This window comes from Ochotona princeps, chromosome 2, assembly GCF_030435755.1.
Source record: "Ochotona princeps isolate mOchPri1 chromosome 2, mOchPri1.hap1, whole genome shotgun sequence".
In the NCBI taxonomy this organism is placed as follows: Eukaryota; Metazoa; Chordata; class Mammalia; order Lagomorpha; family Ochotonidae; genus Ochotona; species Ochotona princeps.
This window is the reverse complement of record NC_080833.1, coordinates 96,688,474-96,702,404: the sequence shown is the minus strand read 5'-3', so window position 1 is coordinate 96,702,404 and position 13,931 is coordinate 96,688,474. Positions and strand designations below refer to the sequence as shown.

Sequence of the window (13,931 nt, the reverse complement as noted above, 5' to 3'; positions counted from 1 at the left end):
TTTCCTTTCCTTTCCTTCAGTGTGTACAGTGGGTGGATGAAGCTAAACTAAACCAAATGAGGCGGGAAGGCATTCGTTATGCTAGAATTCAGCTATGTGATAATGATATCTACTTCATCCCTAGAAATGTCATTCATCAGTTCAAAACAGTGTCAGCAGTGTGCAGCCTAGCCTGGCATATAAGGCTTAAACAGTACCACCCTGTTGTGGAAGCCACTCAAAACACAGAAAGCAATTCTAAGGACTGTAGTTTACCTGGGAAGCGAGAATTAGAGGTTGACCCTCAGTGTGTGAGAATAAAAACTGAATCTGAAGAAACATGCAAAGAGATGCAGCTTTTGACCACTGCTTCGTCGTCCTTCCCACCTTCCTCAGAACTTAATCTCCAGCAAGATCACAAGACTCAGCCTATTTCAGTTTTCAAGGTGGAAAGTAGACTGGACTCCGACCAGCCACACAAGCTGCAGGAACATTCAAGCACTCCTGTGTGATATGTACATATTCAAACACATTTTTTAACTTTTTTAAATTTTGATGTGAAGTTATAGTTTTATAACTGGCTTAAGTTAAGTTTTATTGGAGAAATCTTGCCTATAATTCTATAAAGAGAAATGACATTCCACAAATGTCAAGCATATCTTTTTTACACAGATTATGCAAAGTTAAGAGTTGTATCTTATCCTGTTAGTACAGTATGTAATAGTGGGTCTGCTGCTACTTTCTGTTTTAAGGTGTGAGGTAACAATTCAATCTCTTCTTTAAATCAAAATGAGAATTCTCTGGAATAAGAGATTCTTATTTGGTAAATTATTCACTTCCCCTTAATTTTTATCTTGCCTTGTCTCTTGCCATATTTTTATCATCACATTTATGATTTAGTACTTGTGTCTTTATGGCACAAAATTCAGTTTTCCATAGTAAAAATGGCATAGGCTACAGGAAGAGTTCCTGCATCTGTTTCATGGGCAAGTTATTTAGTTCTAACCACAAAGAATGACTAGTTTCTAAGGAAAATTCAGTGGCTCTCTGGTTTCTTAACAAAAGAGAAAGCACAGCACTTTCTTATCCAAACTTTTTTTTTTTTTTTGTATCTGTTATTTTAAAGCCCAGTGGGTATTTGGATATTTCAATTAAAAAAAAAAACTAAAGATAAATAGTCCTTGGTCATTCATTACCCATGGTCCATTATTCTTTTCTAGAATATACGGTAGCAATGGAAGATTATTTTGGGTAAAAGAGAGAATGTTGACATGACACTCTATTCTGCTTCCTAGCATCCTCACATTCCATGTGGACACTTTTGCTTCCTAAACGGATCACAAGTATCAGACATGGAGATTTCAAATGATATCAGCCTTTCTGATGAGGCTGCCAAACTTAGCGTCAAACTTAGAAAAAACGATTTTGGTTACTTGGCATCAGCCTCTTCATTATAAATATCTACTGTCGAGACACTTAAGTTCACAGTTTTAACTGGTGAATGCCTAGGTTTATTTACTATGACTGTGTTGCTGTTTTCTAATAAAGAATATGGCACTAGATTTCATCAGTAGCATTTCCAGTAGCCTAATGGTTAGTGCCTGAGTATTAAATTTTTTAATTTTTCCAACAGGCACAATTCATATAGCTAGTGTGGTCTATTATTGTAGAATGTTAATGTGATACACATCACACTTTCTCTTAGTTAATCATATGATAGGCCTTTTGTTTATTAAAGGAAGAGTACTCCCCACACCTAAGACCAGATTCTTGTATCTACCTGGTTTCAGTGCAATTTGAAGATTTTTTTTTTCTTGGATGGTGAGATTTGAAATAGTTACATAAACATAGGCAAAAAAGAAAAAAAAAGAAGATGCTGCTTTATAATGTCTGTCACCATGAAAACATAGCTGCATCTTTTGAAATATCAAATATGAATTTTCTCTAAAATATTCTGAAATAGTTTAAATCTTATATAAATATTACTTTGTGCAATATTGTTGTGTAGTTAAATGCATATTAGCAAAGTATAGCAGTCACTGTGCAAACTGATAGAAGAGTAACCATCAACAAATACTGCAGTGATTAGTTAGGACCTGTATTATTCCTTATATATATATATATATATATATATGTATGTATTCTCTGTTACAAAGGGTGAAGACAAATGGGGAAACATTTCAGTGTAAACCATTTATGAATTGGAAGTGATGTTGCTTTTAGTTATCTCTGTAAATAAGGTAATTAGAATGATATGAAAGATAATGTGATTATTGCAGGGGTGTTTTTAAATCTTGAGTATAAATTCTAGGGTAAACTCTAGTTTATCAAGACTAGTTTTTAAGGGACCTGCCTTTGAGGGTATTTTTTGTTGTTGTTTTGTGGGGAAGGAGGTTAATCACAAAGTGTGTGAGTTTGAGTTACTTCTTGTTTTTATTTTTTCTGTCCAGAAGAATTTCATAGAGCTTTCCCAGGCTGTGCAAAGTAAAATTCTTCTCAGGCAACATTTGCTTTTTAAAATAATCATGAAGAGCAAGGTTGTTAAAGCAAAAAGTGTTTATTTTTATGTTACTTGTCTTCCAAGATCCAGTTTCCCCCTCTCCCACTTGCCATCCAGCAGATGCCATCTGTCATCTAAGCTGGTCATTACTGATACACAAGGATACTGTCTCCTGAGAGCCAGCACTGTGTACAGTCACTCAGGAACCAGCGGATCTGCAAAGACCTACAATCAAAAGTAAAGCCCTGTTTTCCTTTTACAAAACATTTACCCTCACCTCCAATATAAACACATTAAAGGAATACTAAAAATGTTTAAAATCATGTACTAATAAATTCATTGTATGTTAGAATTGCAATAGAAAGGAGAGAAACATTTAGCTAGTAATGTATCTGGAAACTCTGAATGTCCTATGTGAGTGAGTAATAGATTTTAATAGCATGCTTTAAAGACTGATTACTATAAAAGCAGTTTTGAGTTTCTCACTGCTTTCAAAACTGTATCCTAGTTTATTGATACAAGTGACTGCAACTTTTCTAAATCATTAAACTATTTGGTTTGGTAGAGTGAGGCATGGAACAATCTGGCGTCTTCTAATTTGTAAAGTAGTGATGGCAGTGAAGTTGTTAACTGAAACTTAAGCTGATCTTCCTTTTTGGTATATTATCTGTTGTGCCAACTCTTGAGATTACTTGCAGAATGTGGGTATATGTTTTAGTATTTTGTGGAGCAGAGGGATATTTTTAAAATGTGCTTATGGAAAAGACCCAATACATGAATATTCCTACCTTAAATAAAAGAATGATTTTATGGTATCCATTAAGAAGGATAAATGTCTTCCCCTGCCCTGGAAGTCATTCTATAATTACCAAGATATGCTAGGAAGGATTATGATTCAAAGAAGGATCCCAAATTCATAAAGCAATAATAAAAACCTACATATTAGTTTCCCCCTTCCAAAGTTTTTAACTCTAAAATTGAGTCTGTAGGCCTAATTGTACTTTTAATTTGCTTCTTGAGTACTAACAATGTGTTTTAACTTGGACTTTTTTATTTGTAATTAAAGACTTTTGGCAAGTGCCTTTTCCCCTTAGAGACAGTTGGAATATCAGTTGACTAATATTACAAGCTCTTGTAGGGGGAAAAAGGAGCTTATTAAATAAAATTCTTAACTAAACCTTAGAAAAAGATGTCTTGCATCAGTCTTAACAGACATAAAAGGTCATATTTAAAGACTGAAGAGACTTTTGCTTATTGCCTTTCCCTATATAAATACTATTATCTAGAATGAAAGCTAATATAGGAACAAGACTCCAAAATCCATGAAAATCCTTACTGAATATATTCTCAATCATTAGTAGTAGCCCATTATATTTTCATCTGTATTTGCCAAATTTTATTTTCATTTACACTTTAGGATACTTGAGTATGTGTTAGTCAATCTGTTGGATCATTGCTACAGGTTTTCAAAGGAGGAAACTTTCACTAGCACATGCCAGAGGTTCACGTGTGGGCTAGATTGTAATATTTTCAAAACAGGTTGTAGCTCTATTTATTGGTCATGCAAGTAGAGGGATGCACAGTACAGTGTTTCCCGTAGCACATAAGGAACCTCTCCTCATCTTGAAAGTTTGTTGCTTTAAAAGCAAGTATGTCTCTATAAATATTATGGCCTTCCATTTTTCTTCATGACATTTTTTAGGATCCACTTGTGCATGCAGTTGAGACCACTGTCTCTCAAAAATATAGCACTTCTCAATTCTCTCTAAAGAAATACTTATGTACTACTATCACATGTTGTAAATTTTCATGTAATAGTGTTTTTTGTGACTAAACTCCATTTTGATTGGCAGCTAAGACTTTTTTTTCCCTGTGGCTTTAATTTATCTAAGAGGTCTTTGCATATAGATGAAATGTATAATTTGCCTGGCGGACTATTTGCGTTGTGTGGCCTTAGTTTGTTTTTTGACATTAACGAGTGTTTTAAAAAGGTTTTTAATGAATAGTCTTAAATCTAAATTTGTGTGAATAATAATCCTTTTAACAGTGCTTTTTTGTAGCTGTCTAAGTGTGTTAAATTGTTAAGCTATTTCTTTGTAAAATAGGACAATGGAATGCATAGAGATTTTTTTTTCCTGTAAAGTATTTTTTTAATAAACAAAGTCTGATTTGTCCTTTACTGATGATTTACTACAAAGTGAATAGCATATGTGAATGCTAGATATGTGGAATCTTTTTTAAAGAGAACTAATCACCCCCTCATGTTATTAAAAAATGTTTTTAAGGAAGATCTCTAAAAAAGAGGTTATACATGCTTGGAGAAAATTCCTTCCATATTGAAGTGCAGTTAACTTTTCAGAAGAATAAAAAAATTACACTTGACACTGGGGGCAGTTACGCCTCTTGCTAGTTATATTGGTTTATATCTGCTTATAAGAGAACTATTTTAATTTTTATTCCTGGTCGAGGAGTATAGACTTTTTGGGTTTCACTGATGTATATCATATGACACAACCCAATGGATCCTTTTTCTCATCACTTTTTGTTGATATGACCTCTTTGAGGTACACCTGTGCTAATCACAGATTGCTGTTGGTGCTGGAGAGGAAAAACAAGGGAACTAACATTTACTGAGCAAGCGCCTGACTTCAGGCACGTGGTGTGAATGAGCTGGCATCCAGCTCCTAGCAGGAAGGTTCATTCCTTCCCTAACGCAAGAATGATGCTGGCTAAATTAATGAAGAATGAAGTTGGCTGAATTAAGTCCACATCGGGCTATGAATGCAGTGCTGACTTCCAAGCTCCTACCTTTCCGTTGTGTCCAAGCCAGGCAGAACTGTTGTTGAGCTTTGAGGAAAGGAGAAAGCTGTCCAGTAGCAGAGGAGGAAAGGACTGCCCATGAGTGCCTGAAGTACCTTAGAGTCAGTTCTGCCGGCCCTTGATCCACCTCTTAATCGGCGGTGACTCCGATTCAGTGGCTTCGAAGAAATAATGTGTGGCGTTCTCAAAGGGTAGACAGTGTCTCAATTAGCTTTTTACCGTACTCAAACATGACAGAACAAGCACAAAGAGAAGGAGAAAGCGCTTTTTGCATTATTCACACGAACTTGTCCATGAGTAAATTTAGAGCGCAAGTGTTCCTGATTTTCATCAGCTTGCTTGATCCTTCTACAGTTTTCTTGGGGGCCTATGGTAATTGCCCTTGGTGGGGGCGGGGGAGGTATACAGAACTTGATCGACGTAGCAAAACTGTTCCCATGCTACCTCCCTTTTATACAGGCTTAGGTCTAGACAGCTCCAGGCCTAAGCTTTGTTGTCCCCCCTCCCTTACCATTGAGCATCAGAAAACTCCAGTCCCAGAGCCGCCAGGGAGTCGGTAAGCCTTGATCCGCTGGCCCTGCCAGACCTGCGGTCCTAGGCCAGCGTGAATTCCCAAACACCTCCAAGCGAGCTGGCGGAGGGCAGGTTTTAAGTCGGGAATCAGTGGGGGCGAAAAAAAAGACACCAACCCGGAACTGATAGACTAGCAGGACCGACCTCCGAAGACCTACGGGTGGGGAGCCTTCTTCTGAGGCAGTGATTCGGGCTGAGCCCCTAAGGGTAACGAGAGGGGGTACAGCTCGCAGTCAGTGACCTTCAGCGGCTGCATTCTCCCTGCGGGGCCTGAGGCTTGGCGGAAAGGTCCGGGCCAGGGGCGGAGCCACCCGGGCTGCCAGAGCCGGAAAGCGGAAGCCAAGCCGAGCCCGGCCGCACGTCGTCGGTCGCCCAGCTGTCAGCCGGCGGAATCAGCCCGTCCGGCTCCCGGAGGACGAGCGCCGCCGCCCCGCCTTCCCCAGAGCCCTGGGGGACTTTGCACCTGTGCATTCCTGCCCGGCACAGAGCGTCCTGTCGTTGCCGTGCGACTGGCGAGCTAGCGATTATCCCTTCGCTTTCCCTGTACCTCATGCCCCAGTTCATTCTTGGCTGATTTTTCTGGTCAGTCCGGTGACCCGGTGGGCCGGGCTCGAAGGGCGCCTGGTCGGTGGCCACAGACTTCCCCTCCCTCAGGATGGTGCCTGGCGGTAGGCTGCCAGCGAGCTCCCGGTGGCCGCGGCGGTCTCCATGGTAACGGCCCCGCCGGCGTCTCCGCCTCGGGGGGAAGATGCGGCCTGCAAGGCCGGTCGCCTCGCCCGGGGCCTCACGGCCGGCCGGGGGCCTCTGAGGAGGACGGTCCCGGCCACCGGCCGGCGGGTCGCGGGCGTCAGGTGAGAGAGAGCCGGACGCCGGGCGGCGGGGAGGCGGGGAGGCCTGCTCCCGCGACGTCCCTGCCCTTCCCCCCTCACAGATACTGCCGAGGCTTCGGTCGCCACTGCGGCAGTATTTTTGATTTGTATTTCTCCCCGGCAATCAGCCGGAGAAAGACATAGCAGCTCATGGCGAGGCTGAGAGGAGTCGGGAGAGTCATCTTCGGCGACTGGTCTCACACACGAGCTTTCCTTCATTTTCAGTGAAATCCCCCTGGCTGGAGACACAAATGGCCTCAAATGAGAGAGATGCTATATCGTGGTACCAAAAGAAGGTAACATCAATATGTTTTGTTTAAGTGTGTTTTCTGATATTCCCTCCCCTCCAGGAGGAAAAAAAAGGCTTCTTTAAAGAGTATTGTGTTAGTTGGCTGAGGCCGGTATTCCTCTGTGATATGTCAGTATCAGTGGGAAAATGGATGCTTGAGGTCGTTATGTCTTTGAACGCCAGTTTCGGGTTCTAGGATAGGATTTTTCCACGACCCCGTTTCCCAGCTTACATGCACAAGCCACCAGCACGCTGGCTTATGATGAAACTTAGTGGGTTTCCAAAGAACAGGCGACGGTGGCTACGCGGCTGGAGCCTGGTATTGTCAACAGTCTTGGGGGCTCGTTTTCCTCAAAGGGAGGAAACATCCTTGATGTGAACGTTTAACTTGAACTCTTAAGCTTTTACGCTTACTTTTGAAGCTAACTGCTATAGGATTTTGACGGAATCAGCCTGTGCAAGGTATTATTTATTTTAAATCTGAGAAGCACAAACATTACCCAGTCATCATCTGGGTGCTTACTGGCTCCATGACCTTTCTGGAGGCTTGCCTTAGATAGGAGCGTTTCCTCTGCATTGTATAAATGGCCTGCTCCCTGTTGCAGATTGGAGCATATGACCAGCAGATATGGGAGAAGTCCATCGAACAGACTCAGATTAAGGTAAATTGATTTCTTTGATTCTAGTTTTGTTTCACTGTGTTCATATGAAGGGTGGGTTATGCTATTCAAAGATTCGTGTGTATCCACCAAGTGTGGCATTATCTCTTGGAGTTTATAACAATAGCATAAGTGCAAGTGTAATGGTAAAAATGGCAGTTGGCTACAGTATCAGTAGCAAGGGTTGGACTATTAAATAAAGGGCAGGTGTCCCAAAGTGATGAGGCAATGGGTAATATAGCTCTGGGCAGTTTGTCACATGGTGAGAGTATTGGGCCTGGTGTTACCAGAGTTTCAGAATTTTCAAGGAAAGCTGGAAATAAAGATGTGAAATTTCCAGACTGTTAAGAGTGTGGTTTTTGTCTGTTACTTCCCCTTCCACCCCTCCTGTTCCTCATCACCATACAATTCGCATCAAATCCATTTGGGGCCTAAATCCAGCCTGTGACCTCCCACTTTTTTTTTTTTTTTTAGTCTTGAGTTTAGGTTAGGATCTTAGTGTAAGTGTTTTTTCAGGTTTTTAAACTTTTTTTCTACACTGCTGTTAGAACTAAGCAGATTCTTCGGTTCTTAACCGCTAGCGAAGCAACCAGAGACTGATGTGTAATTGAGAGTGGCAGCTTAAGAATTTATAATAGGAGAGGAGAGGTTTAAATAACCCGCTATTCCAGTAGTCAGGGCTGTGAGGTCAAGATCTGTGAGGGTGCTTGCAAATTACTCCAAGTGGTTGCTTGGCAGCAGACGTCATGGGTTAAATAGAGAAATGTAGAAAAACCTAAAGGCAGTAATGGCTCCCAAGAGGATGTTACCTCTGTACTGACGTTGATTCTTAGGGGTACACAATACCACTTCTTTGGAACACCTGGGAAATTCTTGGTCTTGGACTTCTTCTTTTTTTAAGAGTTACTTGTTTATTTGAAAGAATTATAGAAGGAGAGAGTGAGAATTTTCAGTCTACCCTTTTGCTTCTCAGACAGCTGCAACAGCCAGGGCTAGGCCAGGCAGAAATGAGGAGCCAGGAGCTTCATCTGGGTTTTTCTCGTGGCTGCAGAGTTCCAAGCTCTAGGGCCATCTGCTGCTACTTTCCCAAGTGCATTACAGGGAGCTGGATGGAAAGTGGAGCAGCTGGGACTTGAACTAGCACCTGTCACAGATGGCAGCTTTACCCAGTATGTCAAAATGCCTGCTCTTGGGCTTTCTTTTAAAAAGATTTGTTGCAAGCTTCTGGTAATAATTTAAAATATATTGGTTAATACAACTTTAGTAGTTTATTCTATAAGTAAGTTAGTCACACTAGTTGGAATGGGAGATTTGAATCTGTTAAAGAAATGAATTTGACCAATACTTATGTTGCATAATTTTTGTGCAGACCAGCTAACCAAAAAGCTGCTTAAACAACATGGTACCTTTTTGCAATATTGTATAGTCCTTGATTATTTATGTTAATAGAAATAGGAAAGGATGCATCAGTCTCCTGATTTTATTTTGCAGCTCCGAATCTTAATCTGCTATTCCCTTGTGAGCATTACTGATAGTGAGTGTGGTATAGTAGAACCAGCATAGAACTCAGAGTTAGATCTTGTTTATGATCTGTAGTCTTGTGGTCTTTTTTAAAAAAAATTATTATTGTTATTATTATTATTTGAAAGATATAGAGATGAAGGTTGGGGAGAATCTTTCACTGCTGATTAATTCCCCAAATAGTCTCACCAGCAAGGCTAAGGGAGACAGGAAATTCATGCAGTCTCCCACATTGGTACAAGAGCCTAAACAATTGGGCCATCTTCTACTTTTCTGAGATGCACTAGCAGTGAGCTGAATAGGAAGTAGAGCAGGCTGGATTCAAACCAGTGCCTTTAAGGGATGCTGGCATTGCAGGTGGTTTAACCCACTATAACACAGGCCCCTGTGTGTTTTTATCTACTTGAAAGCCAGAATATCAGAGAGAGAAGTCAGACACAAATTTTCCATTTGCTGGCTTTCTCCTCCAACGCCAGGGCTGGGCTAGGTTGGCAGCCAGGAGCCCAGAGCTCCCTCTAAGCCTCCTGTTGGGGTGGCAGCACTTCAAACCCTTAAGCCACCATGTGCTTCCTGCCAAGCTGCTCTAGGAAGCAGGACTGAGAGTATGCAGACTGCAGCCAGCACTGTGACAAGGGAGGTGGGTATCCTACGCAGCGTAATTGCTGTGCTGCAGTGCCCTTCCCCCTGTCCCTGTGGCCTTAAAGAAGTTGCTGTGGTTTGTCGAGTTTTGGTTTCCTTACCCTTATCTACCTCCTGTCCCTAACCAATTTACCAATGTAAAGATTTCTCGGCCATTTAATGCACACTTGTAGTATGCATATTGAAGTTATGTGTTGAGTTGTGTGTTCATAGGCCTCAAAGAGGGGACTTATCTTTTAGAATGCCTTTATGTGTATAAGGAGCGCTGGCCTGTGGTATTTAATTGATCCTAACCATCGTGCATATTTTTACTCATTGTTCTCTCCCAAGGGTAATCTGCCTACCAACTCCTTAATGTGGGAATGGAGAGAAGGAAAACTGTAAAAGGTTCCTGAACTAATGCTCACACGTATACTAGACGCTAAGAATATTGGTTTAAGGTCAGAGAAGGTTCTTGCTTTCAGGGGTTTTAATGGTGTGATGGTGTTGGGAGAAAACCCAGGCTATCTCTTTGAATGTGTATAGTTAGATTAAAAAAAAAAATGACCAAAGTGTAGGATACAAAAAGTATTCAATGCAATTTAAAAGTCAGTTAAAAGTTTAAATAATATTTGAAAGCAAATAAAAAAAATAAGGAGAGGGGCGCATGTTTGGTGCTAGTGCTAAGATGCCAATTGGGACACCTGTATCCTATATCAGCGTACCTGGTTTGAGTCCAGGCTCTGCGTCTGAGCTAGCTCCCTGCTAATTGCCTGTAAGGCATCAGATGATGGCCCAAGCATAGGGGTCCCTGTTTGTGGAGAACTAAATTAAGTTCCTGTCTTCAGCCTGCCATGCCTACGCTGTTGTGAAGGTTTGGGAGTAAAGCAGTCTGTGGAAGAACTCTATCTGTCTCTTTGTGTTTGTATCGTTCAAATAAAATAACTAAAAAAAAAACAAAAAAAACTTTAAAAATAAAGGAAAAAAGTAAAAAAGGAATTAAAAATATTACATCAGTCTAAACATTACTATCTAACAAAATACATAAAAAAGGAAAAAGATGATTAAAATATTAACATCAGTCTAAGTATTATCTGATTGAAATACATAAAATATAATTTGGAATTATGAAACAGATTTTTAAAATCTTAACTTGCATCATGAAAAGCAGTGTGATCTCTTCCACGAACATCTACTGAGCTGGTATGGCGAAGGCATTTTGTTAGGTGCTGAACACAAGAGAAAATGTATGACGAAACAGAGGTGTAAGAGAAAAGTAGCCTGGTGTGGTGGATCTTAAGATACGGACAGAGTGATAAGCCATTGGTGAATCTGAGGCGTACTTTACTGCTTTCCTAAGAATTTGAGATACAATTTTGTAGAAAACAGGAAGATTCTGATGGCCTCAGGCCTCATCATATCTGTTTTTTTGAAGGAGAGAAATTAAAATGTAGACATTATAGAAAGATGTATGGAGGGTTTCCAGAGCAATAATTAATGAAATTGCATAACTCTAAATCCCTGGTAATAAAAGATGTTCAGGGATGGGCATTTGGTCTAGTGATTGAGACATTAACAAGAGCACCCATGACCCATTATCTGGGTGTGACTCCTAGTTCCAGCTTACTGCTAACATGTAACTTGGGAAATATCACATGATAACTCAAGTAGTTGACTCCCAGCCACTCGTGTGAGAGACTGGCCTGGCTAGTCTTGACTATTGCAGGCATTTGGAGTATAAACTAGCAGATAGGAGATCTGTGTCTATCTCTTTTGCCTGTTAAATTTTTTTTAAAGATTTATTTATTCATTTTATTACAGCCAGATATACACAGAGGAGGAGAGACAGAGAGGAAGATCTTCCGTCCGATGATTCACTCCCCAAGTGAGCCGCAACGGGCCAGTGCGCGCCGATCCGAAGCCGGGAACCTGGAACCTCTTCCAGATCTCCCACGCGGGTGCAGTGTCCCAAAGGTTTGGGCCGTCCTCGACTGCTTTCCCAGGCCACAAGCAGGGAGCTGGATGGGAAGTGGAGCTACTGGGATTAGAACCAGCGCCCATATGGGATCCCGGGGCTTTCAAGGCGAGGACTTTAGCCGCTAGGCCATGCCGCCGGGCCCGAAATTTTTTTTTTAATGTAGATTAATATTGAAGAGTTAGAACAAATCAAATTAATATTGAAGACTACAGAGAAATAAAGTAAGGACTGGTATGGTGGCTCAACTGGCTAATCTTCCACCTCCAAGTGCTAGGATTCCACACAGGTGCCAGTTCGTGTCCTGGCTGCTTCACTTCCGATCCAGCTTTCTACTTATGGTCTGGAAAAGCAGTGGAGGATGACCCAAAGCCTTGGGACCCTGCTCCCATGTGGGAGACCCCAGGGAAAGCTCCTGGCTCCTGGCTTTGATTTGGCTTAGCTCTGGCTGTTACGGCCGTTTGGGGAGTGAACCAGCAGATGGAGGATTTTTCTCTTTCTCTCTCCTTTACACTATAGATCTGCCTTTCCAGTAAATGAATCTTTTAAAAAAATAACAAGGCAAAGTAAAGCAGGGAAGGGAATATCAAAAAGATAATAAAAGGGGCCATTATATTTTCTGTATTTAGCAAATGTTTGTTGAGAACCTACTTACCATGTGTCATGCAGAGGCTAAATCTATCTAGTGGGGAACGAGAAATGCTTAACTTCTTTTTTTTTTTTTTCATTGAGTTTATGGCAAAATGGGAGGGAAATACTAAAAATCCCAGTAATGTATGGAAATTACTTTATGGACTCTGTCTGTATCTAAGATTGAGTCTGCAGGAATCCATGTATTTGAGTAATTTTCCTTCCAGAGTGTGCATTTGGCAGAAAACTGGAGTTGGGAGTGGAAACCGGAGACAGACACAGGGACTCTAGTGCAGGACATAGGCATCCCAGGCAGTACTAGGCCGAAAGCCCAGTCCCACCCACCCACCTCTTTTTTTTTTCTTTTTAAAACTTATATATTTATGTAGGGGCTGGTGCTGTGGTGTCATGGGCAAAGCTGCCGCCAGCACTGCTGCCATCCCATATGGACACCAGTTTGAGTCCCAGCTGTTCTGGTTCTGATCCAGCTTCTTGCTAATGAGCTTGGGAATGTAGTGGAGAGTATATATAGTATAATGTAGCTTGGGTCCCTGGACCCATGTCTCAAGGCACTGGCTCATTCTTCAGATGCCTGCAATGGTTGGGGCTGGACGAGGCTGAAACCCTTCTTCTGGGTCTCCACTTGGGTGCAGGGACCAAACACCTGGGCCGTCTTTCGTTGCTTTCCCAGGCACGTTAGCAGAGACCTGGATCAGAAGTGGAGCAGCTGGGACTCCAACTGACCCCCATGTGGGACGCTGTTACCAGAGCAGCAGCCCCTCTCTAATCATTTTAATTGGACATCCTATAGGCTTCCATATGCCTATAGTAAGATATAATGGGTATGTGTTTTCTATATTTTAGTTTTGATAATTTCCTAGAGTTTGCAGAAAAGATTTTCAAATAATCTAAACCCACTAAAATTGTACTATTTTCTGGATAGATCATGTATCTTATAATGGAATTTTTCTAATTCTTCCCTCCTGCTCTCTATATAACTTTTCATTCCTTTTAGCTGATAGAATGTGAAGCAATCCTGTTCATTGTTGATATCATCATTTTGAATGAAAATTTATCGTTTAGATCATATAGGAATAAGGAAAGTAAATATTTCATAAATTTAAAAAAAAAAAGGAAAGAGAAAGAAGAAATAGCTAGGACATGGGAATCCAAGATAAAGAAGGGTGAGGCTGGAGTTACTTTTTATTAGCCTTGTAATATGAGTATTATTTTTAATAAAAATGAGGATTTTTTTAAAGGTTACCTGGACACACACACACACATATATTTTCTGTGAATGTTTTAAGTGTTGAAGTCAGGAATATTTTTTTATTTACATTTTGGATATTGACTTATTTTTTTTTTAAGATTTATTTATTTTTTGTTGGAAGTCACATATCCAGAAAGGAGGAGAGACAGAGAGGAAGATGTTCTATCCACTGGTTCACTCCCCAAACGGCCGCAACAACTGGAACTGAGCCCATCCAAAGCCAGGAGC

At 41.0% G+C, this 13,931-nt stretch overlaps 2 protein-coding genes across 5 annotated transcripts in view; both read left to right on the top strand.

Moving 5' to 3' along the window:
- Window positions 1-4,658, top strand: part of RSBN1 (round spermatid basic protein 1) — a 53,223-nt gene extending 48,565 nt beyond the window's left edge. For both annotated transcript variants that reach the window (XM_058660070.1, XM_004581906.2), the window contains one exon: window positions 21-4,658. In XM_058660070.1, the coding sequence (XP_058516053.1) occupies window positions 21-491 (471 nt within the window). In that variant the 3' untranslated portion in view covers window positions 492-4,658. The remainder of the gene's footprint in view (window positions 1-20) is intronic.
- Window positions 4,659-6,177: 1,519 nt separating this feature from the next.
- The window catches only part of PHTF1 (putative homeodomain transcription factor 1), a 57,091-nt gene continuing 49,337 nt past the window's right edge, over window positions 6,178-13,931 (top strand). The window contains exons 1-3 of one of the 3 annotated variants that reach the window (XM_058660068.1): window positions 6,178-6,723; window positions 6,967-7,037; window positions 7,636-7,692. In XM_058660068.1, coding sequence (XP_058516051.1) covers window positions 6,993-7,037; window positions 7,636-7,692 — 102 coding nt within the window. In that variant the 5' untranslated portion in view covers window positions 6,178-6,723; window positions 6,967-6,992. The remainder of the gene's footprint in view (window positions 6,724-6,966; window positions 7,038-7,635; window positions 7,693-13,931) is intronic. The other 2 variants (XM_004581908.4, XM_058660069.1) reach the window with 2 other exon arrangements.